Raw genomic sequence first — 25,298 nt, 5'->3', positions numbered from 1 at the left:
CTACCAGGGATTGAACCCAACCACCCCAGTGAAATTGTAGAGTTCTAACCACTGGACTGCCAGGGAAGTCCCCATTAAATGTCTTATCTTCTCATGCCCACTAGCATGGCCACCATCAGCCCCTTTTGTCCCGGGTGGTCATGGTTAGACTTAGTGGCCATTTCTTAGTTGTTCTGCCACTCTCCAGTTAGGAGAAAGAAGGATCCAGGGGCTGGATGCTGGTCTGGAAAGTGTCTGTATTTATGTGAAGAAGGGGAGCTTTTGCCCCTCCCAGAGCCACTGCCAGAGAAGCAGAGCCTCCTCTGTTCCCCCTTCCTTCATCAGAGTCCATCTGCTCACCTTCTGTCAGGAGGTCTCTTATAAACCACTCTGTATTTATTTGTGTGGATTATTCTGGGCCCCCTGGCAGGGACTGGTGGCCCTGTGGTGTCCTGATTGTTATTGTCAAACACCTCTTTTTCTTTTTTTTAAGGAATTTTAAAAACTATAGTTGTGTTTCAGCTGTACAGTAAAGTGATTCTGTTATAGATAGATACAGATATTCTTTTTCATATTCTTTTCCCTTGTAGGTTGTTACAAAATATTGAATATAGTTCTCTGTGCTATATAGTAGGTCCTTGTTAGTTATCCATTTTATGTATAATAGTGGAAAGCTGCTTATTAAGTGCTCTTGGAGTTTGATTATGTGCAGGGCTTGTTGCCGTAAATGGACTTTGTTCAGAAAGATTTCATCAGATTCCATACCAATAGAATCTGGAAGGACACCCATTAGAAGCATTCTCATTTGAGTGTTTACTGTATGCCAGGGATGGTTCTAAGCACGTCATGTGTATTACTTATCCTCACAGTAACTCAAGGAAGTAGGTACAACAACACCATTTTGCCATTGAAGAGAGTAAGGCTTGAGAGGCTGTGTAACTTGCCCAAGTGGCAGAGCCAGCATTCAGACCCAGGCCACTTGCCTGCGGAGCCTGTGCTCCCAGCTGCTACATGTGTTTCCCTCCCGTGCTGATGCAGTGAGGATCGGGGAGCCCTGGAACAGAGAGGTCAGCTTGGAGGAGGGATGAAGGAGCAGGGATTGTTCTGTGTTGGACCTAAAAGAAGCACAGTGTGCACCCTGCATCCTGGGAACCGGCAGGTCTTTGACAGCACTTTGGAGTGACAAGTTAAGACGGAAGCAGAGCTTGCTGTCACCCTGTGAGGTGTGTGTGGTGGACGGCTGGCTGCTGACAAGGATAGACATTTCTTAGATAAAGAGATAAAAGGAAGAAGTAGCATATCAGATCCGCCACCTCATACTAGCAGCAAAGTGATTTCTATTATAAAAAGAGTATCTTGCAGAGCAAAGTGAGGCTGTTATGAATTTAACATGTTCCCACAGCACCAGGCTGGGAGTAGACAGCACTTACTCTGTAGGGTGGGCTTCCCAGGTGGTGAGGTGGTAAAGAATCCACCTGCCAATGCAGGAGACGCGTTTGACCCCTGGTTCGGGAAGACCTCTGGAGAAGGAAATGGCAACCCACTCCAGTATCCTTGCCTGGGAAATCCCATGGACAGAGGAACCTGGTGGACTACAGTCCACGGGGTTGCAAAAGAGTCAGACACGACTTAACAACTAAACAATGAAGACAGCTCTATAGGGCTGTCTCCTGGCCTGGGTCCTCTGTCTGAGGGTGTCCCAAAATGACACAAGGCGTGAGAAATTATTTCTCCCATCCTTCCTCTGCCAGAGTGAGAAACGACAGCTGACGTGGGTGCTACATGGAGTTAGTGGGGTCAGCACATTTTTCCACTTGGTGTCAAGGAGAAATGGCAGTGTGCTCTTTAGACCTCATCATCATTTATGACATTTGTTGAACACTCACTATATATCAGGCAGTGTTCTAAGTCTTAGATGTATATTAATCATTAATTCATTCTAACAACAGCAGTATGGAGCAGGTTATTTTTATCCTCACTTTACTCAAGAATTAGAGGCTCAGAGAGGTGAAGAAACTTGTCCCAGGTCACCCAGCAGGCATGCAGCAGAGTTGCAATTTGAACCTAAGCATTCTGGCTCCAGAACCGTGTTCTTAACCATTTTACCTACACCATACTGTGCTCTGATAGACAGAAGTACTGAAAAAAGATTTGAGTGACCCACAGGGACCAAACTCAGCCCAGAGCTGTTGGTTCGTGGGGCTGCCCCTGCTTGGAATCACAGTGGTTTCATGGAGGATGTTTGAAACAGTTAAGCGTGCTTGATTGAATACACAGAGCCAGTCCTGGCACGTTTCCTAAACTAGGATGGAGCAGGCTTCCTTCTGGCCCCTTTTGCTCACTTCTCCTGGCAGTTGCTGTGTGTTAATGCCTGTACAGAAGTAGCTGTAAAATAGCTTTAACGTTGACCGTTTTTACAGTTTTCTACTTCTAAACAGTAATGTTCCCAAAGGCAGGCCTGGTGTCTCACCCGCTTCGTGTCCCCTGCATCACTTTGATTAGTGTTGAATGTTATTCACACCTGATGAGTCTCTGCTGGATTGGACAGCCCACCTAGGTCAGCTGTAAATCAGCTGGAAAACTTACCATTCTGAGATCTGGGGAAACGAAGAGTAGATTTCTAACATCTCTTCTACCCAGCTCTTCTACTAGTCTTTTTCTTTGACTACAGCCTGGAGTAGCAGAGACAGACTCAGAAGAAGGACGTGTGGTATATTTCACACCTGGCCCTTTGCGGGAAGCGGCGTAGATGTGTTATTTTGTAAACCTCTTGCTCTACGACCCTTAGGGCACAGGGCGTCCTTCTAAACGCAGCTGTAGTGAAGGGGAAATTGATTGTTAATCTAGTTTCAGAGATGTGTCCACTGGGAGGACTTTGATTTCTCAATAATCTGGTGCAGGTTCCAATCAGCCCAGCCCAGCCCACCTGCACCTCTTCCTTGATCTCGCCAGTCCTTTCTCTGGGTTGGCTCCAGGCAGAGGAGAGCTGGAGAAGGGAGGGGATCAGAGTCACTGTTAGATAAAGGGAGACGCGCTCTAATTCCACCAGCACTGGCTTTGAGTGATGTGTTCTGCAGTTTAAAGAGAATAAGGAACGCCTCTCCAAGTCTCCCAAAAGCACAAGGAAGAAGTCCTTTAAATGGCTCAACTTGACTGTGTCACTGGGCATCCAGTCTGGCTGGCCTGTTCACAGTGTTTCCTCTCTCCCTTTCTTCCTTCCATTCAATCATTTCTCCATTTGCTCACCATCGTTTACTGAACCAGGTAATGTGTGCCAAGCACTGTACTTGGCCAGCTGCTGTACCAGGCTGGGGAACTGCAATCTTAGGCCAAATCACACACTGGGACTCCTGCCTCAGAAGCAAGGTTTGGTCTTAACTCCGGGGATATGAGGACAGGGTCCCGGTAGAGCATTTAGAATGGCCCTGGAGTAACAATAACAGCAACAATAATAATTGATGTTAACAATAGAAGCTAACACTTACATAGTACCTAATCTGGGTCATGCCCTATTCCTTTTTGTCTTGGCCCTGCCATGTGGCATGCAGGATCTTAGTTCCCCGACCAGTGATCAAACCTGCGCCCCTTGGTGTGGAAGCATGGAGTCTTAGCCACTGGACTGCCAAGGAAGTCCCTTGCCCTATTCTAAACACTTTACACATCTACTCTTCACAACAGCCCAGTGAAATGTAGGTGCTGTCATCTCCATTTTGCAAGTGAGAAAACTAAGAAAGGTGCCTGAGGTCACCAACTAGCAAGTGGCAGGAGCATAGTTGGACCTGGGCTCCCGAGCCTGTGCTGAGCAGCCTCCAGTGTCCACGCTGTCTTGACACTGGGTAGGACCCGGGATGGGGGCGTTTCCCTCTGACCCTGCATGTATAATGGGCTGTGGTCGTGTTTTGTGAGAAGGGGTGGGGACACTTTTGAGGCTCTGTTTTCACAGACTACTTACAAAGAGGATGGTGTTGACTGTGGCCAGCCTTCGGTGGAAGGGCTGGGGTGGGGTCTGCCTGAGAAGGTTCTGGCTGACCTTGCCAAGGGGCCGGCTGATGAATCCTCCATCTGTGTTAGCTTTGGCTTGATCCCACAGTTTCGCAGCAGCTGTTGAGAAATAACAACTTAGACCCCCAGTCAAGTGCAAGACCCAAGCCTCCGAATGAGAGGCAGATTCCATGTCACCCTCAGGAGCTGGGGCTTCTCAGAAATGGCCGGGTGGCATTTCCCTGTGGCAAGCGCGGGTGCTGACTAATCCCACCAGGGTTTCTGATCAGCTCAGCTTCAGAGTCTGCATTTTTACAGTTTACCAGTTCCCAATCCCCTCCCTTTTGATTTTTGCTTCGTAGTTTCGTGGGTCACTGTAACAGCATTTCTGGACAGCATTCCTGGGACGATAGTTCCAACCACAGCCCTGGGATCGCTAACCAGAACCAGCCGCCAGGCTGAGGAATGGGAACTGTGAAGTAACCCGATAGCCCGGTTTGTCATCCTTTTTTTCACTTTTGGCCAAGTCGAGCTAATCTTGTCTCCTGTTTCTTTTTGTCTGTTTCATCTTCGCTGCCTTGCTTCTGGATTCTAGGCTCTGGGCATTTGCTGGGAAGCCATTCTCTCGGAGTTGCCTGGCCTCTGGGTAGCTATGAAAGGAGGTGGGATGTGGCATGGAAATGAACTCTGGGTGAACAATGTGCCTGGACAGTCACTGGAGAGAGAGCAGGCTTTGGATGGAGAAGTCACAGGGTCTCTCCTACCTGCAGCAGTGCCGGTCACTGTGGTCCTTTTAATGAGCCTGTTCAGTAGCTCTTCGTCTTTTCTGTCCTGACCACCTGGAAGGAGTTCTTGCCCTCAGTCCACTTCCCTGGTCCAAACGGGAACCTCCTGACTCAGCTTGTCTCCCTCCTACGCTCCTTGGTAGCAGACTGTATGGTATTTCACACTTTCAAGCAGAATCAGATGTGGGGTCAGAGTTCTCTTAAGAGAGAAAAGCAAAATCCAGAGCATCAGCTTAAAAAATAAATATCCAGATGCCCCTTAAAGTCTGGAAATCCAAAATGGTAGGTGGATGAAAGAAAAAGGGGAGGGGGAAAGACATCAAACCACATAAAACTGGCCCCCAAATACGTACGTGTTTGTAGAAGGTGCTTATGGCAAAAAGACCATCAGCTACAGAAGGAAATCCCCGCTTTCTGAGGAGTTTTATATGCAGCCTACCCTACGGTTGATTGATTTAACTTTAAAATAGAGTTGACAGGAAAATGATTTTTGAAAAGGATGCTGACAAGACAAGGGGGAAATAAGCATAAATTTGATTCAGATATTAATGATGTGTCCCATGTGTGTAATGCTTTAGTTTTCAGAGCGTCTCCACACACGTTACCTCGTTTAAGTTCCATATTCATCCTGTGGTGTGTGTGTGATCATGCTCTGCCAGCAGGTGTGACCTGCCCAAGGTATAGTACTATGTCACCTACTGACATCTATTGAGACGTCCCGGCACGATGGAGACCCAGCCCCTCCGAAGCCTGTTGGCTTACTCCACCACCATTTTTTTCCTCCCAAGAAGAACTTTGAGATAATGTAGAAGCACTTATGCTCCTGACTGTATTTAAATACTCTAACATCATACCAAGGAGGACTTTGAACTGATTTCTTGGGGATCCTTAAAAAATAAGTGACATTAGCACTCTGTCCTAGGTGGTTCTGTTCTTCACCATCCTGAAGGCAAAGGGATGAATCAGAGACCACCGATGGTACTCAGCTCTCAATTAGTTGGGGAAGATGGCAGTCACATATAGCGTGGTTTTAACGTCCGGCCTTTTCACCATTTCGTCATCTTAGAGTTTAGGCAAATGCTGATTCTTATTAGGGGAAATTTTCATGACAAGAGTAAAGATGGAGCAACATCATAGTTCTCCCAGTTGAATCAAGGTTAAGCCATGTACTAAAGTGAACTATTAAAAGAAGGTGATCTTTTTCTGGAGTCCATAGAGCTCTTGGAATCAGACAGGTTCAATCACAGGCTTCAAGAAATTCACAAACTCTATGAAATTACAGACTTTTTCATATATGGGTATTTTCCTCTGGGGAAAGGATCTGTATGTAGCTTTTATCATCAAAAGTGACTGTGACCCCCAAATGGTTATGAAACCAGAGTCTTAAGAGGGCTTTTTGGAAACCTTGAGTGGACTTGAGATGTCACCCACACTTGAAAAGGCACAGAGATGAATCTTGGTGATCATTTCTTTAGGGCATTTCCAGTTGGCATAAAAGAATCATCAAAGTGGACCTATGGGACTTTTCTAACACAAGGTTCTCTTTCTGATTCAGGTATCAAAATGGACATGGTTGGAATGATCATTCCTATGCTTCCTGCACAGTTTCAGAGCAGAGTAACTAGGATACTACAACCTGAGACAGATCATCCCAAGCAAATATGATATGACAGTAACTTGTGCTTAGTTGCTCAGTCACGTCCGGCTCTTTGCGAACCCATGGACTGTAGCCTGCCAGGCTCCTTTGTCCATGGGATTTTTTCCAGGCAAGAATACTGGAGTGGGTTGCCATTTTCTCCTCCAGGGATCTTCCCAACTTAGGGATCGAACCCGCGTCTTCTGCAGCTCTTGAATTGCAGACAGATTCTTTACTGCTGAGTCATTCGGGAAGCCTGATATTACAGTACCTCCCATCTTTAAAATACCCTCCCTTTGACCACATCAGGTGTTTTTCTAGCTACAATCCCATTTCTTTTCTCCCTTTACAGCAAAACTCTTAAAGAAAATTGCCTATAGTCACTACCTCAGCCCCTTATCTGCCATTTTCTCCTCTTTTTATAACCTTTCTTCTTTCTGTTGTTCTCTTGATATTTCACATGTTGGTGGAAGTACTCACACTAGTCTGAGTCCCAGGCCTACTGTAGGCATGTGTGTTGGGTAAAGGTGCTGTCCCTTTTCATTCCAGTGTGTCTGTCAGCTTCACCCTTGCACTGACTACCCACCCCCCACCAACCCCATCAAGATCATGTGTGACCACCGGTCAGTTCTCTATTCTCATCCTTCTCAACATCTCAGCAGCATTTGACCCAGTGACCTACACTCTCCTCGCTAAAATACTTTCCTCACCTGCCTATTGGGACACCAGAGTCTCCTTTTTTTCCTATGTCTCTCATCACTCCTCAGCCTGCCGTGGGTGTCCCTGGCTCTCCCTTTTCCTCACATGCCATGCCTTCTCCTTGGAATGACCTCACCCGGGGCCCATGGCCCCTAACAGCATGTAGGCACCCAGGATCCCTGATTTGTATCTCATACCCTCCACACCCTAGTCTGAATTTCTTTTTATTTCTTATTTTTTAAACAGTAACTTTTCTTATTTATTTGTTTGGCTATGTCAGGTCTTAGTTGAGGCACGCAGCATCTTCGTTGCATCACGTGGGATCTTTTGTCGTGTCGCATGGACTCCCTAGTTGTGGCACACAGGCTCCAGAGTGAGGGCTCTGTAGTTGCATTGTGTGGGTTTAGTTGCCCTGCGGCATGTGGGATCTTAGTTCCCTGACCAGGGATCAAACCCATGTTCCTTGTATTGCAAGGTTGGTTCCTAACTACTGTACCACCAGGGAAGTCCCTACTCTAGATTTATAAACCAGGTGCCTACTTGAAGTCTCCACTTGCATGTCTAATAGACACCTCAAATGACTGTTCTATCTTGATTTTTCCCCTCTCAGACTTCTTGCTCTGCCACTGTTCCTCATCATGGTTAGTGCAACTCCTTGACACATTTTTGCTCAAGCCTCCAAGCTACAGTACAGTACCCCCTTGACCTTTTTCTTCCCCTCACACCTTCCTTACATCCATTTGTCAACCTCCCCTATTGACTGTCTTCAAAATGCACCGCCATGTCCTCACTTTCTGTGCTGCTACAACCCAGGTCCTTGCCACTGCTCTCCCCTCCTGCCTGGGCCCTTGGCAGTGGTCTCGCCAGTTGGTCTTCCCCTGGTGTCTGTCTGTTCACAGCAGCCACAGTGACCTTTTAAAAGATAAACCAGGTTGCACCACTCACCTTACCCCTCAGCAGCTTCCTGTTACAGTTGGCCCTGAGTATCCTGGATTGGTTCCAACATCCTCACAGATACTAAAATCCATAGGTACTCCAGTCTCTTATACAAAATAGCAGGGTATTTGCATATAACCTACACATATCCTCAGGTATACTTTATATCATCTCTAGATTGCTTATAATACCTAATACAGTGTACATATAACACACATAGTTATATATATGATGTAAGACTATATAAACAGTTGCCTGTTCTTGGCAAATTCAAGCTTTGATTTTTGGAACGTTCTTGATTTTTTTTTTTTCCTGAACATTTTTGATCTATACTTGGCTGAATCTGCATATATGGAACCTGTAGATATGGAGAGCTAACTGTACGCTTAGAATAAAATTCCGTTATTTTTACCAGTCTACAGGGCCTGAAACATCCAGTCTGTGAGTGCCTTCTGGCCTCACTGTGGCCCCTGACTGTCTGGCTGCATCCACTCTTGCCTTCCCCATTCAGCCTTCCCCCATTTGCATGACTTTTTCATGCTATTACTGAGGTCTGTGCTCACATGCCAGTTCTTCAAAGATTCCTTCCAGAGCACTCACTAAAATGTGTACTGTTCCACCCAACATACCTTTGCTCTTACCCTGCCCTGGCTTCCTTTTATTACCTATAAGTGCTTGAAATTATTTTCCTATCTATATATGTATATAATATATATTCATATATTATATTCATATTATGTTGTAGCTGCATCAGGTCTTAGTTGTAGCACACAGGATATTTGTTGCAACATGTGGGGTCTCTAGTTGTAATGTGCAGGCTTAGTTGCTCTGTGGCATGTGAGATTTTACTTTCCCAGACCAGGGGGTTGAACTTGTGTCCCCTGCATTGCAAGGTGGATTCTAAACCACGAGACTGCTGGACCACAAGTCAGGGAAATGTCCCTGCTTTGTTCTTTCTTGTATCCCTTGTGCTTAGACCAGGGCTGGCACATAGCAGGTGCTCAGATAATATCTGTTGACTGAATTTCAGCACAATTTCAGCACTCTTGTAAAAAAAAAAAAATAGTATCAGGAAAAGCAGTGTATTTATAACTGTGAGATATATGTATATCTCCTAAACATCAGTAAGTAAAATAAAGATGAGCAAAAAAAAAAAAAAGGCATCATTTTTTTTTCCTACCCAATTGAAAAAAAACCAATGGTAGTGATAACAGTTGGTGAGAGTATCAGGAAATGGGTGCTCTGATTTTACCATTGGTGGAAATATAAAATCGTCTAAGCTTTCATAATTGATGAGTCATGGGTGATTTTTATCTCAATTTTTGTTGCTGTGTTTCCCATTTTCTTACATAGTTTCTTTTCTACCCCAATAATTTCTTTTTAAATCAGAAAAATCTGATAATTTTAATCCCCACCCCCTCCTCTCTCTTTTTTTTATTAATCTGGTTGGATCCTTGTATGAGCAAACTTATAAACCTGATCCCAGAGGTAGGATGGTCTTGTTTTGTTGTTGAACCTCTCAGAATGTTTCATCTGAATCCTATATCAGGATTCTCAGAAACGGTGCAAAATCAGTCACTGAAAATTGTGTGCGCAGAGTCACTGTTGATCGGAAATCCTGGCTGGTTTGAGGTGCCCATCAGAAATGTGGGGCTGGGAAAAACATGCAGCCCTAACGGGGGCCCACCCAGTTAAAGGTGGGGTCCCACAACACTTCCTGCCAAGACCCAGGTCTCCATAGGCAGAGGAAGCCTCCCATTTCTTGTCCGATAGATACCCTGCCTGACTCCCTGGCTGCTTGGGACTGAGTTAAAAGCAATAATCACAGCCACACACGCCTTTCCATCTGCTGTGCATGGCTGATGTCCGTTTCCCTCGACACTTCCACGCCCTGTTCTGCCAGTCCTCACACAGCCCTCCTGTCTGGGCCCCAGATCCCCAGAAGGGAGGCTCACAGGTGACTCACCAATGTGCCATCCTGTGGCCTCCCCTTGTTTCTTTCTTCTCTGGAGGTGCACTGCTAGTTTGATGTTTCATTTCATTATGTCATTTTCTGGACTTGGCAGTTCAGCTTCAGAGTTCCCAGCGGCCCACCTGAGCAGCGTCCACCCAGACGTCTGGGAGCTTACCAAGGAGCCAGCACACACTGGGCTGCCCGCCCTGGGCTGCCACCGTCATGCTTTCTCAGCCTCAGTCCTCTTCGACCTTGGCCCTCTGACAGCTGGCACAGCTGACCGCAGGAACCTGCCAAGGACCAGGGATTGTTTTGAGTGGCACGGGGAACTGAGGGTTGGGGCTGGCTGAGGGTTGTGCTTCCCTGGTGTTCGCAGGCCGAGTGGCACACGCTTAGAGCGACTACTGATATTCCCTGTGCAGGGACCTGGTGAAGTGGGGAGAGGGACTGATTTCAGTATTGGTCACCTGTTGGATACCCTTGTCCCTTCTCCCTTGGGGCCAAGGGGACACAACCCAGCACCTGCCTGCTGATAGGGTGGAGAGTCACCAATAAAAAGCCCCCCTTCCTGCCTCAACCACCTGGTGGATATCTGATTGTGTTTGAGAAATGCCTGATCCATCTTCATTATGCTCCTTAGAGACAGAGCCTGTGGGGGAGGTAGGAGCGAAAAGACCACCAGGACAAGTGTAGTCCTCTGTTGGTGTCTGCTGTGATGTAAGCCTGGTTGGGACTCAGACCCAAGGTCCCCTCCACAGTCTCAGACCTCAGGGACAAGTGGGATTATAGCTTCTCTTGTCCCTTTTGCCCAGCCAGCCCTGCTCTTAGTCAGTAATTCATGTATCTATACCTTCGTGTTTTCCAGCTTACTTCAGGAGGCTCCAAAGAACTCTGTCATTTTGTATTTAACCACCTTCTTTAACTTTTCTTCTCACAGCTTAAACTTTGGAACAAATACCGAATTTCCAACATTCCATCGCTCATATTCTTAGACGCCACTTCTGGGAAGGTCGTGTGCAGGAACGGGCTGCTGGTGATCCGTGATGACCCAGAGGGTAAGACCTTGCCATGTCCCCCCACCCTGCCCTCCTCCCTGTTGGTAGAGAGCGTAAAAAGGAAATACATGAGTGTGGGGTTATTTGGCTAGAGAATATTGTCTTGATGAAATTATAGTATTCTCCAGGTCATGGTTAAGGTTTTTACAGAGATCAGAATGTCCCTCATGGGGGCTTTAATTCATGGGCCAAAGGAGAAGGAATCTGAAAAAGGAAGTTTAGCTTTGAGGGCTGAGGAGGCTGTTGAGAAGCAGCTTGAGCCCAGCTACCGACTTCTATTGCTGTTTCAGCAGCAGCTCTCACCTCCATAATCAGAGGCAGCCTGTGTGGTTTGGGGATTTTTTTTTTCTTTTGAAAATATTACTGTAGCAGGGGGAGGAAGGAGAGGGTGATATGAATGGAGAGAGTAGCATGCAGGCATATACACTATCATATGTAAAATAGATAACCAATGGAAATTTTCTATATGACTCGAAACTCAAACTGAGGCTCTATAACAACCTAGAGCAGGGTGGGAAAGTGTGTGAGGTGGGAGGGAGGCTCAAAAGGGAGGGAACATATGTATACATATGGCTAATTCATGTTGATATATGGCAGAAATCAAGCCAATGTTGTAAAGTAGTTATCCTTCAATTAAAAATAAATAAATTTAAAATATATATATTACCAAAGCAAAGTTGCAGTCTCCGTGTTGCTCTCCTGGCCCTAGCGCCCCTCATTTCTTGAAGTGAAAAAGTGAAAGTGTTAGTCACTCAGTCGAATTCAGCTCTTTGCAACCCCATGGACTGTAGCCCACCAGGCTCCTCTGTCCATGGACTTATCCATGCAAGAATACTGGTATCTGTTGTCATTCCCCTCTCCAGGGGATCTTCCTGACCCAGGGATCGAACCCGGGTCTCCTGCATTGCAGACAGATTCTTTACCATCTGAGCCACCAGGGAAGCCTCGTTCCTTGGTGTTGCCCAAATCCTAAGCTTTGGTTTTCCTGACCGGCTGGGTGGATGGCCATGTCTGGGTGACTCTCGTCACCTTACTCAGAGGCTGTCCAGGGCCTGTTTCTTTCCCCTGGGCATTGGAGTCATACAAAGGCTATAAGATCTTCTGTCCCTCACTTATTCATCCAATTACAGAGTTCAGCCCTGATCACAAATTTTCCCAGAAAAATTTTCATCTTCTTCAAAAAATTGCCCTCAGTAAAAGCAGGGCAGGTACATTAGAACCAAGTCTTTATCTTTTGAAGTGTAAACACACAGGCATGCATGCGTGCACATACACCACCACCACCCCCACTCTGAAACTTGTTAAAAACCCAGCTTCCCCAGCCCCACCCCCAGAGATTTTTGATTCCATGTGTTTCAGGGTGGAATCAGCCACCTGCTTTTCCAGCCAGGATCTGCTTCTCCCTCCTGCTCCCCACCCACCCCAGGAGATTTTGAGCCAGTGGTCCCTGGACCACCCTGTGAGAAAATGCTGTTCTGTTGAGTGAGGAGCATATTGTGTGCTCTTCCTGCCTGGGGCTTCTGTGTCATCAGCATGTCAACCATCTGGGTTGAGTGGTTTTGCACTTTCCTTTCACTAGACTGAAATTCTCCTCTCACTTGGTTCCCTGGGCCCCAACCCAGACCAGCTGAATCAGAATCTCTGGAGGTGGGACCCAGGAGCATCAGATTTTAAAATTCCCTGGCTGAGTCTAAAATGTAAAATTGGGAGCCACTGAGAGTCCAGGGTTGGAATTAAAGAAACTCACAGTTAATGGGCTTCCTTGGTGCATCAGTGGTAAAGAATCTGCTTGCCAATACAGGAGATGCAGGTTCTATCCCTGGGTGAGAAAGATCCCCTGGAGAAGGAAATGGCAAACCGCTCCAGTATTCTTGCCTGGGAAAATCCTGTGGACAATGGAGCCTGGTGGACTATAGTCCATGGAGTCTCAAAGAGTCGGACATGACTCAGTGACTGAGCATGCACGCATACTTGGTTAATACCCAAGACAGTGATTCCCCAACTGTCCCATCATCACAGTTACTTGGAGAGTCGTTTGGCCTTGTTTTGGACGTGCATCTTTACCCCTGCCCCAGGATCCTGAGATGGGGGCGGGGCAGGGGGTGGCGGGTAACCTTGGCTTCTGTACTTTTCAAAAGCTCCCCAGTAGATGGGTCCTGTGACCCTCCAGGTTCAGGAACCATGGTTTTGAGGGTAGTTAGGGCTCTGCCATGAACAAGTCCTGCTTTTATTCCTGCTTTAGCTGCCAATCCTATGGATATGTTAGCCAATACCATTTGGTGATAAAGTTGTCGCACTCTGCATCCTGGAAGCCTCTTGGGTCAGAGGTCCCGAGGAAGAGTCTTAACATTCTCGCCATCTGTTGCCTGTTTCAGGTTTGGAATTCCCCTGGGGACCTAAACCCTTCAGGGAAGTCATTGCAGGGCCCTTGCTTAGAAATAACGGGCAGTCCCTGGAGAGCAGCAGCCTGGAGGGGTCTCACGTGGGAGTCTATTTCTCCGCACACTGGGTGAGTGCTGGGTCCCTCTTTCAACCAGACAGAAGGGAGCAGTGATGTTACTACTACGACTAGCTGGGGTTGGCTTCTGGAGGTGCGACTGCTCAGATGTCATTTCCTGGCATTCCTGCTCTCTCCTGGTCCTCGTGCATCGCTGGCATGCTTCCGGTGCTTACTATTATGAATGATATTAGCAGCAAGAAAAGGACTTCTTTGGACTGGCCTGAAAGGAAGTCCTTCCCCCTAAAAAATACATAAATAAAAAGGGGAGTCCTCCTAACCCATTCTGATGAGGCTCCCCGCATTCCCTTCGGGGATTCGTTTTAACAGCTGCCCACTGGCCCCAGATGCTTGCCATCACGAGAGGCACATTTATTTCTGCCTCTTCCATAAACTGGAAATGTGATCCACATCCCGTGTGGGTCTTGCTGAACCGGCCTCTGCTGGCCGGCAGCTGGGACTGGGGTAGGAGAAGGCAGGACGGAGGCCGCAGGCTCCCGCTCATGTCTTGCAGTGTCCACCCTGCCGAAGCCTCACCCGGGTCCTGGTGGAGTCCTACCGGAAGATCAAGGAGGCAGGCCAGAAATTCGAGATCATCTTTGTTAGTGCGGACAGGTAACGTGTGCTGACAGGGTGGCGGTGCATCTCCCCTTTTCCACAGGTGGATGGATGGCTCTTGCCTTACATGCTCTGTAGCAGAGAACTTGGGGCTAGGGCTTGGGGAAGACCTATCTGGGATGATTGGCAGAAGGGCAGATACATTTCATATTTAATCATGTAATTGTCTAAAGGGGAGCTGAGAAAAACCCATTCTTGCTGTCAGTATTAAGGGACATCTTTTTCTGGCCTAGGGCATTGGAGATTAGGATGCATTTTTTTTTCTTGTTGGTTCAGCTTTTTGGATGGTGGTGAATGGATGTGGAGGAAGGATGGAAAGAAAATAGCCAGAGACTAATGAAATATGACACCTGTCTTAGCTGGCTCTGTATTCATTTTTCTTAGCTCTGGCCACATGCATTTTCTGGGGGCTCCCCACAAAACAAGAAGAGCAGACTTTCTTCCCAGAGTATGTCAGGGCCTTTTAGCCTCAATTTCCTCTGTTCCTTGCCTTCTCGCCGACTTTACTCATCAGTGACCTTCCTTCATCTCAAAACTCCAGCCCCAGTTCAGACCAAGCCACCAGGCTTCCTGTTCACAGAAGAATTGCTGAGATGCCAACACACTGAGGGCCTTGTATGCACTGCCATATCCTTGATGCCTGTATGATGCTATGCTCAGTTGTACTGGCCTCTGGGCCCACCCCTCTGCTCCCTAGGGCAAGCTTGAAGCCATGTCACAGTTTTTTTTTTTTTTTTTCTTTTACTGTGTCTTGTAGTTTTTTCCCACAGATCTAACAGGTAGTTCTATGAGTAAAGGAAACTACATAGTTACTCTATGAGGCGTTTTCAACGACATAGGTTTATAGAAAAAGCCCCATCGGGATAGACCTCAACCATGTCACAGTTTTTTAAAGCTTAAAAAAAACATCAACTTGGGAATTCCCCAGTGGTCCAGTGGTTAGGATTCTGTGCTCTCACTGCCAAGGGCCCCGGTTCAATCCCTGGTCGAAGAACTAAGATCCCACAAGCTGCACCACCAAAAAAATAAATAAATCTTTTTAAAAATAAATTAAAAACATCAACTTTATTGAAGTATAATTTACATACAGTAAAATACATGCATTCTAGGTATACAGTTCAGTGAATTTTGACTAATGTATGTACCTGTGTCACTAACACAGTGAAGATATAGAACATTCCCATCAATGAAAAGAATCCCTCATGGGATTCCCCTGTGGTTAAGAATCCTCCTTCCAATGCAAGGGGTGTGGGTTCAAACCCTGGCTGGAGGACTAAGGTCCCATATGCAATGGGGTGCAGCCAATTTTTTTTTAATTCTAAAAAAAAGAACTCCTGTGCCTTTTCTCAATTGCCCCCAAATTCTAGCCCCACAGATCCCCAGATCTGCTTCTATCACTTAATTAGATTTATCAGTCTTAGAGTTTCTTAGACATGGAATCGTAGGTGTATGCTTGATTAAAAGTGTCCTGTGCATATCACAGTTATACGCACAGATTACAAGTATTGCGGGGAAGGAGGTGTCTGAACATCTAGGCTCCTAATTAAAGGAAGACCTGTCCATGTTGAAAAAAGAAAAGCTGAGCATGAATTGAATGGGTGGGCTGCAGAGAAGCAGTCTGATGAAACGCCTGGCGTTTCAGCCTGGCGTCCACCTGTTGTGTGGAGCCTTGTGCACTGGGTTGGTCCTTCCACAGCCTGGCGTCCGGGGAGCACAATGATTAGAGGCTGGAGCGTCTGTATGGCCCTGGATGCAACTTGGTGGGGGGCGAGGAGGACCCAGTGGTGGTGCCTTGAGGAGTAATAGAGCTTTGTCTTTGTGTGTGTGTCTCTGTAGGTCCGAGGATTCATTCAAACAGTACTTCAGTGAGATGCCATGGCTCGCAGTCCCCTACACTGACGAGGCCCGGCGGTCACGCCTCAACCGGCTGTATGGAATCCAAGGTAGGCCTTCCCGACTCCGGGGCTCCTTGGAATCCAGCTCATCTGGGTTCACCACCTCTTTGGCTTTCCTTCTGGAGGGGAAAGAACATCTTTATTTCCATGAATGTTCACATTCTTCAGCATCTTAAAAATATGCGGTGGGTTTTGTGGTATGTAGATTATACCTCATTAAAGCCTTTTTTTTTTTTTAAAGTGCCTGTCTGGATGAGATAGCTACTTCTCACCACCCAGCCTAGTGGGTTCTGACATGCTTGGGCTACAGAGCTAACACGCCCAAGTGACTGGGTCAAAACCTGTCAACAGACCTGAGAGTGACCTTTGGTTCCATCACTTAGGTTCTTTGAGCCTTGGTTTCCTCATCTGCAAAATGCAGATGATAAATTACCACAAAGCTGGGAGCATGAATAGGATAAAGCAGACCCAGTACTTCTGTTCCTGAAGCCTCAGAGTAAAGGCTGAGGAGGGGATACTTCCTTGTAGGTGAGAGAACAGATTTCCTGAGAGTGTTGAAAACTTTGTCTTGAAGTACTGATCATGGTGTTTTCAGAAATAATGATTACTAGTAAGACAATCTGCATTTTTATTCTTTGTTATATGAATACCTCTTTCCCAGCCTTCACCCAACCCACTGGAAAAGACCCTGATGCTGGGAGAGACTGAGGGCAGGAGGAGAAGGGGGTGACAGAGGATGATGGTTGGATGGCATCACTGACTCAATGGACATGAGCTTGGGCAAACTCCAGAAGATGGTAAAGGACAGAGAAGCCTGGTATGCTGCAGTCCCTGGGGTTGCAGAGTCAGACACAATTGAGCAACCAAACAGCAAGCCTTCACCTAGCCAGGTTTTTTTTCTTGGTGGCCTGTTAAGAGTTAAATTCATTCTGTTTGTATTAGTGGTACCAGATCCTGGTCAGCCCTAGACAGATAACAGCTAATATTTGAGTTCTCAGTGTTCCTTGTTTTATAGGGAATGGGAAAAAAAGAGACAAACCAAGATCTACCCACAAACTCCACAGCTTGTGGGGGGATTTATCAGGTTCTTTAACCTTTTTTCTTTACCATTTAGAGTAAGCATATTGCTTTGTTAGGAGCTAGTTTCAAGAAATTGATATTTCATCTAAAACTGGTGATTCTTGGGACTTCTCTGGTGGTCCAGTGGTTAAGACTCCACATTTCCATTGCAGGGGGCTCAGGTTCAATCCCTGGTTGGGAAACTAAGATCCCATATGCCCTTTGTTGTGGCAAAAAGTAAATAAATTAAATGATTCTCAATTTCAAATGTGCATAAGAACTCCCTGGGGCTTTTGTGAAGATGCAGATTTGGATTCAGTGGTTCTGGGGTGTGGCAGAGATCCTGCCTTTCTAGCAAGCCCCCAGGTGATGCCAGTGTTGCTTGTCCAGGCTCTGCACTTTGGGCATTAAGTTGAGGTCTGTTAATCCTTGAGAATCCTTTGAGAATTTTGGAGCTTTAGGTCTCCTAATAGTTAAAAAGATGAAAGCAGTTTTCCTTCCAAACAGAAGTGGAGTGACATGACATGGTTTACTATTCCAGAAGGATGGGTATCAGTTGGTTAGTTTAAAGGAGATGGTGCAGGTGTATTTCCTTCCAGGACTCTGCTTGCAGAGAGACTTAAAACATGTGTGCCTTAGCATAGGAGCAGTATTTCTTGAGAAAAGGGATGACCCTAGACCACTGGTACTTAAACAGAGGGTTAAATTGCCACTTGGTGGGGATAAGTAAAACTGCATGTCTCTCAATTCACTTATTCATTCATTCAACAAGTATTTGCTGAAGGCACTCCCCTACTGCTGACTGACCTTGAGCAAGTTACTTTATCTTTTTTTCAATAAAATTGGGAAGCCTCAGTGTTGGGTACAGAGTAGGCACTTAATATTTAATTGACTGACTTAGGGAGAAAGGGGAAAAATCTTTTATTTTACAACCTAAAAAAGATAAAATTTTGGATGTCTGAAAACTTGCTAACAGAAAGACAGCTAACAATATGGCAAAGAATCTATTTCCTTTATAGAAAAAAGAGCCCTTTCCAGATTTGTTCAGTCACTCAATCATGTCTGACACTTTGCGACTCCATGGACTGCAGGATGCCAGGCTTCCCTGTGCTTGACTATCTCTCAGAGTTTGCTCAAACTCATGTCCATTGAGTCAACGATGCCATCCAACCGTCTCATCCTCTGTCACCCCCTTCTCCTGCTGCCCTCAATCTTTCCTAGCATCAGGGTCTTTTCCAGTGAGTCAACTCTTCGCATCAGGTGGCCAAAGTATTGGAGCTTCAGCTTCAGCATCAGTCCAAAAAAAGAGAGAGAAACAATTTAATTAAAAATATGTATGTATAGGATATGAAGTGGGCAATTCAGCTGATGCATATTGTCAGAATGGATAAGAAAAATATTTGGGATAATTTTAATTCACGATTTACAGATGAAAACACTGAATTTGTACCTGTTACATTTGCAAAGAACTCTACTCTCCAAAAAAAGGATAATCCCCAGTGTAGGGAAGAGAGCAGGCTGCTAGGAGGAATCTAATCAGGACAAAATTTCCAGGAGAGATTAGCGATGCACACCAGAGGTCTTAAAAAATCTATAAAACCTTTAATTTCAAAATCCCACTTGTAGGAATTTATGTTCAGGAAGTTACCCTATAGCACCTAGCAGAAACTGGACTTCTTTGCAGTTGGAGGTGCATTTTTTTTTCTCTCATCTTTTGTATACTTTGGATTTCCTCACAGACCACAGTTCTTTCCTTGCTTTAGCCCCGAGAAAACTCAGAACTGAATTTGTAACCACGTTTAGCAGTTTTGCAAAGCTGACAATTTCTCTGCATGCCCTAGATCCTAGCTTTGTTTTCTCTTCCTGCCTTGTTCTCTTTGCAGTGGGATGTTTTCATCTGTTTAAAAAATCTTTTGTTTATTTATTTGGTTGCACCAGGTCTTAGTTGTGGCGTGCAAACTCTTAGTTGCAGCATGTGGGAACTAGTTCCCTGACCAGGGATCAAACTCAGGCCCCTTGCATTGGGAGCATGGAGTCTTAGCTACTGGACCATCAGGGAAGTCTCAGTTTTCATCTGTTTTTTTTATTGAATTATATCATTCACTTTTTAAACTGCCTCAAATCCTTTTTGGAAAAAAGATGGAGTAGATTTAAATGGATAGGTTTCTATTTCTTGAGTTTCTACTAACCACTACTACTATACTCTGAATTTGATGGGAAATAAAAAACCGGAAGATTATCCCCGTGCTGCCCTGGAGTGGACAAGGTGAGATCCACTTTGGGAAATAACTTCAGTAGGGCGATGCTTTTTGAAGAACTAGAATGTGTTGGTCAGATAGGTGACACTTTGTATGACAACTCAGGAAACCAAACTCATCCCATATAGCAGAGTGGGTGCTGGGCCTCGCTTGGCCACTCTGGTCCGTCAGGTGGGCTCTCATCTTTCCAGGCACAGGTCCTCAGTGAAGCATAAGCTTTTTCTTCTCTGAGGGAGGGAGTTGCCCTTTCTTGGATGCAGAGGCCGGTGAGGTGCAGATCCTGTTCTTAGTGGTCTATACTAAGGCCCTGAGATCACCTGAAAGTAATAAATTAGCAAAGGATGGTCTAGATAATGCACAGCCAGTTGCGGCGGGGGGGGGCTCTCTCCTTTCCCTTTGCTCCATGAGATGCTTCTTGGGGCCCTTGGTAGTGGGGGAGACACAGAATAGCAGTCTCCTTAAGGAGAGATCACAAGACCTGTGAGATTCTGTGCTAGTTTTAGATACACAACTGAGGCTGGAAGGTGCCCTTCCATCATATGTTGGCAGGGCATGAAAAAATTGATTGTCTTCTGTCTGCCTTCCGAGAGGAGAGAAGGGAACTCTCCTTTCGACTCCTCCAGCTGTCAACATACAAATAGAACAGCGGTCTGAGCCCTGGTTGTTAGGTGTGGTCCAGACAGCCAGCACGCGGGTGACCACAAATGAGCAGCAAGAGAAAGGAGCGTTTTCAAAGATGCATTCATTTGGCTCAGCCTCTTATGGCCTGGCAGTGTGTGGATAAGCACATATGTGGTTCCCAGACTTCAAGGAGCCCTCATCTGAGGATCAGAAAGCTGATCTGGAGAGGCCCTGCGCCCAGGCAAGCAGAGGCCGGGCAGCCACACAAACGAACCCAGCTCTGCACTGGCCCGTCCCGCTGCTCCTTGTCTGTTGACTCCGTGGAGCGCTTGCCCTGTCGTCTGCAGCAGTCTGTCTTCAGCTTGGACCTGCCTGCTTTCCCACCTCCCACCTCCTCCTTCCTCCCTCTTGGGTTCTCCCCCGGCAGAGCGTTTTGTGCTGACTGCTCACTTGATCATTGACCTCTTTGGCTGGGCCTTAGGATTCATTCCTGCAAGCAGCCTGTCTGTCAGACACTGCTGGTTCACCCTGATCTGTCCACTTCTGGCCCTATCTAGCCAGAAATGCACTGAAGCACAGTGAGACAAGAATGTGAAAGAGCCTCGCAGGATCCTTCCCAAGGCGGCATTTAATGGAGGGCTGCACAATGGGATAATCTAAGTTCACAGGAGACTCTGGCTTGGGACTCTTGAGCCAGGAAGGTTTTCTGGAGGAGGTGACTCTTGAGCAAGGCCTTACAGAATGTCTGGGATTTAGGTAAAGGGGTTGGGACATTCCAGGCCAAAGGCCAGAGTAAGATGTCCATGGTGTACTATAGGGAGACTGAGTGATAAGGCCGGTGAGCACCAGGCTGTGGTCCTTGAACTTGGCCCTTTGGACTTTGGAGCTTTTGGAAAATTTTAATTAGAGGAAAATCAGTGCAGTAGTGACATTTAAGCTAGACTGGAAAAGAAAACCCAGAGGCACATTGTTTGTTGTTGTTCAGTCGATCAGTCATATCCAACTCTTTGCAACCCCATGGACTGCAGCACACCAGGCTTCCCTGTCCTCCACTATCTTCTGGAGTTTGCTCAAGTTCATGTCCATTGAGTTAGTGATGCTGTCTAACCATCTGGTACTATGCCACCCTCTTCTCCTTTTACCTTCAATCTTTCCCAGCTTCAGGGTCTTTTCTAATGAATTGGCTCTTCACATTAGGTGGCCAAAGTATTGGAGCTTTAGTATCAGTCCTTCCAATGAATATTCAGGGTTGATTTCCTTCAGGATCAACTGGTTTGCTCTCCTTGCAGTTCCAGGGACTCTCAAGAGTCTCGTTAGAGGCATGTTGCTGCTGCTAAGTCGCTTCAGTCGTGTCCGATTCTGTGCGACCCCATAGACGGCAGCCCACCAGGCTCTGCCATCCCTGGGATTCTCCAGGCAAGAATACTGGAGTGGGTTGCCATTTCCTTCTCCAGTGAATGAAAGGGAAAAGTGAAAGTGAAGTCGCTCAGTCGAGTCCAACTCGTAGCAACCCTGTGGACTGTAGCCTACCAGGCTTCTCCGTCCATGCGATTTTCCAGGCAAGAGTACTGGAGTGGGGTGCCATTGCCTTCTCCAGAGGCATGTTATCCCCTGGGATTTCTGATGACTTCACTGTGCTCCCACTGTGGCCAGGCCTCAGGCTGTGGCTCGTGACAGGCCTGCCTGTGGGGAGGGAGAGGCCGCTCCCTCGGGCTCCAGGGTCGGTGGACCAGGCAGCCTCTGCATCCCCGTGTCCAGCTCCAGCCTCACAGGGTCACTTTAGCTTCATGGCATTTTTGGGGTCCTCTGTACATTAAGGGTGCGGTAGCTTAGTAGAAGCATATGTTGTTAGTAAGTTCTTGTGCCACATCTTCCTGTGATCTTACCAGTCAACATCCCACTGCCTTTGACTACCAAAATACAAGATTAAAATATATATATACTTCTCTACTGCATATAGATATATAGAAGAGAAAATCCATGGCTTGTTCTAGGGGTCTTTGGGGTGGGGTTACTGAGAAGATGCCTTTGCACCCTTGCGCAAGCTGGCCCAGTAGCAGAGTAATGGGGATGTGGAAAGGAGGTTGGCTGGGGACCTGAAGTCCCAGGGCCATTGCTTTCTTCCCTGTTGGCATCTCCCATGGCCCAGACTACCCGCCCCCCTCCCCAGGTGTGTGTCTCTCTCATTAGCAGACCTGTTTTAGTGGGAGTGTGGAATTCTCCTGAACTCCCTGTCTCCCTCCTCTCTGCTATGAAACCATCTGTTACATCATCAGGTCTGTAACTTGAATGTCTGTGCGTCTGCCCATCTCCTTTCTTCTTTCTTGCTCCATTACAGCTCCCATGTCCTCTCCAGGTGCCTCACCCTCCCAGCATCTCCACTGTTCACCGACTTGGAAGCTCTCTGTACCCCATCACTGAGGGGCCTTTATGGAGGTCTCACTTTGTATGCATGAGTGCTTCAATCACTGGCCATCAGTGATTCACTCAACCTCCAGCTCTTCTCCCTTCCCCAGATGTTGAGGTCTGGGGGTGGATCTTAAAATTCCAACCTTCTAACTACATCTCTCTGGTGATCCACACCCATCATCTTAGCATCCCCAAAGAGGCTCTTACTCCTTCGATTGCAAGGGTCTTGGAAACTCTTGTGTCAGGATCTGGGACTAAGACCAAATATTATAACAAAAGATGTTCCTATCACCCCTTTCATTCAGGAAATCGTAAGAGTTTTAGGAGCTCTGTGCCAGGAACTGGGGGTGAAGGCCAGATATACACGCCTTATTATGTTACAGTATCACAATGTGCACAATCCATACCATACACTCCATACACGCACAGAGTCCGTGGAGGATTCCACCGACTGTCTGGTTCAGCAGGTCCACAGGGCTGTGTCTGGGAGATCTCATGCTCCCTGCTTGACTCTGTCCTGGGCTCTCACCCCACTTGCTGTGTCCTCCTGAATGTCTTGATGAGGATTCTTTCACAGCATGGAGTCAGATATCTTCCACTGCCTGCACCCAAGCCGAACCTCCTCCACCTGGCCTGTCTTCGTGCCTGGCAGTGCGCAAATGACTTGATCGGATTGTCACTTTGTATATTGAGGCCCATGAGGGCAGAGCTCCCCCGTGTCACCCAGACAGGCTCAGATTGTGCAGGAGAACCCAGAATCCTCTGGGTACCTCAGGAGCTGGGCTCAGAGCACCCCTGGATTCTGAGTGTCCCCCAGCATCCCAAGGAGGCCTTGCATAAGATGGTGCCATTTCATTCAGGTGTCCATCCAGGTGGTGCGGAGAGAGTCTGGGTCTTGAGGTGTCTGCTCCTGGGCTGGGTGCTGTTCCCTTGGATGTTCTAACCTGAGCCCTGGCCACCTGAGTTCACCAAGGCCTGGCGTGTGGCCTCCACCCACTTCCTTTGCCTTGGGGAGCAGTGAGGTTGGCCTCCCTCCTCCCAGCATTTTGTGCAGACCGGGGAATTTGTAGCCCTATAAGCTGTTGACAAATGCATTTCTAAGGAAAGGGTTTTAGACACACTTGGCAAAAGGCAAATCCCATTAGCCATTGTCTAACGCTGGCTGTTGAGAACACCGTGTTCTCCACAGGGAGGCTCAGAGCCCCTTCTCTCCTGGGTTAGGGGCCCTTGCTGGCTTTGTTCCTCTCCCCTCCCCTTCCCCCTTTAAGGCCAGCAGACAGGGCCCGAAGAAGACCCGGAGGCACTGGCATGAGATCCTCACTTTCCCAACAACTGTTTTTCTCCTGTTTCTCTCTTTCTTTCTTGTTCCTTACCCTCATCCACTAGCTTTTCCTCTCCTTTTTCCTTTTCCCCACCTTCCTCATCCATTCCCTGCCCTTCTCCTCTCTCTCTCTCTCTCTCCCTTCTAAGCCCCCTTTCAAAAAATGGATGTGAGGCAGTGTCTATTTTCTATAGAAATGAAACATTCAGCCATAGTGGTTTTCTTTTTTATTATTTATTTAATTTTTGGCTGTGCTGGGTCTCCATTGCCTTGCAGGCTTTTCTCTAGTTGCAGCGAGTGGGGGCTACTCTTTGTTGCAGCAAGCAGACTTCTCGTTGCGGTGGCTTCTCTTGTTGCGGAGCATGGGCTTTTAGGGCGCTCAGGCTTCAGTAGTTGCAGTATGTGGGCTCTAGAGCACAGGCTCAGTAGTTGTGGCTCATGAGCTTAGTTGATCTGCGGCATGTGGGATCTTTCCTGGTCAGGGATCGAACCCACATCTCCTGCATTGGCAGGCAGATTCTTTACCACTGAGCCACCGGGGAAGTCCCCATCATGGTTTTCGATGAACTGAGGATAAGGGGCTGACACTGCTGTATTTGTAGGCAAGTCTCAGGATTTAAAGGGCTGGTGCATGCTGTCTGGAGCTGCCCCCTGGGCCTGGGGAGGATGGTTGGTGGCTGCCTCGGGGCCTCCAGAGCAGCCTCAGTGCTCTCCTCTGCTCCTCTTGTTTCGTTTTGAGAACATAAAAAAAGAAAAACCAGGAAAGGACAAAGAATGACGTAACAAACACCCTTGTGGCCATCACCCAGAATTGACACTTTTGCTTCCAATATTTAGTATAGAAATGAATGGGAGCATTAAACACACACCAAGCTGGGTTCCCTCCACTCCTCCCCAGAGCCCCTTCCTTCTCCCCAGGGTGCCAGGGATGCCCAGCAGTGACCCTACCACCCATTCAGTTTGAGTCTTCCTCAGATGGTTGCCCTGTGGCTGTGAATCCATGAGTAATGTAGAGTTGTGCTGGCTGTGTTTGTAGAAGTGTACTTAAGTGCTGACATGCTATAATAGCATTCTGCAGCTTGCTTTTCTCACTAAACATTATGTTTTTGAGATTTGTCCCTGTTGATATTTACATCTGGTTTATTTCAGTGCCATGGAGTGCTTTGTTTTACTATAGCCTGTTTATCTGTTTATCGGTTTCACTGTCGGTGGATACTTGGTTGTTTCTGTTTTTTCTATATTATAAGAATGCTGCCATTTAAAATGTCTTCTTTGGAACTTCCCTGGCAGTCCAGTGGTTAAGAGTCTGCATTTTCACTGTAGAGGGCATGGGTTCGATTCCTAGTTGGGGAACTAAGATCCTGCCTGCCTTGTAGTGGGGCCAAAAAAAATGTCTTCTTTATGCCTCCTGACATGGCCACATGGGCCTTCTGGACAAGTTCAAGTGAACCCAGATCCCTTTGACTTCTCTTGGGTTTTTCTGAGCTTCACCTCCCAAACTAGCTGCCTTTTTCCTTTCCTTATTAGCTCTCCCAGCAGGGGAAGGTTTTGGGGAGCAGGAGAGAGAAGAGGGATGTGATGAATGGAATGGGTAG

At 47.0% G+C, this 25,298-nt stretch overlaps 1 protein-coding gene and 1 non-coding gene across 5 annotated transcripts in view; one reads left to right on the top strand and one right to left on the bottom strand.

Moving 5' to 3' along the window:
• Positions 1-25,298, top strand: part of NXN (nucleoredoxin) — a 162,532-nt gene that overhangs the window by 125,544 nt on the left and 11,690 nt on the right. For all 4 annotated transcript variants that reach the window (XM_081580163.1, XM_081580162.1, XM_081580165.1 and 1 more), the window contains 4 exons: positions 10,908-11,025; positions 13,401-13,534; positions 14,037-14,137; positions 15,977-16,083. In XM_081580163.1, coding sequence (XP_081436289.1) covers positions 10,908-11,025; positions 13,401-13,534; positions 14,037-14,137; positions 15,977-16,083 — 460 coding nt within the window. The remainder of the gene's footprint in view (positions 1-10,907; positions 11,026-13,400; positions 13,535-14,036; positions 14,138-15,976; positions 16,084-25,298) is intronic.
• On the bottom strand, positions 14,885-15,015 carry LOC145544009 (small nucleolar RNA SNORA18). The gene has a single exon (XR_014081235.1). It is a non-coding gene; the product is annotated as a small nucleolar RNA SNORA18 (small nucleolar RNA).

The sequence above is a fragment of the Giraffa tippelskirchi genome, chromosome 3 (genome assembly GCF_054371585.1).
Source record: "Giraffa tippelskirchi isolate mGirTip1 chromosome 3, T2T-mGirTip1v1.2.pri, whole genome shotgun sequence".
In the NCBI taxonomy this organism is placed as follows: domain Eukaryota; kingdom Metazoa; phylum Chordata; class Mammalia; order Artiodactyla; family Giraffidae; genus Giraffa; species Giraffa tippelskirchi.
This window is presented reverse-complemented; position numbering and strand designations above follow the sequence as displayed.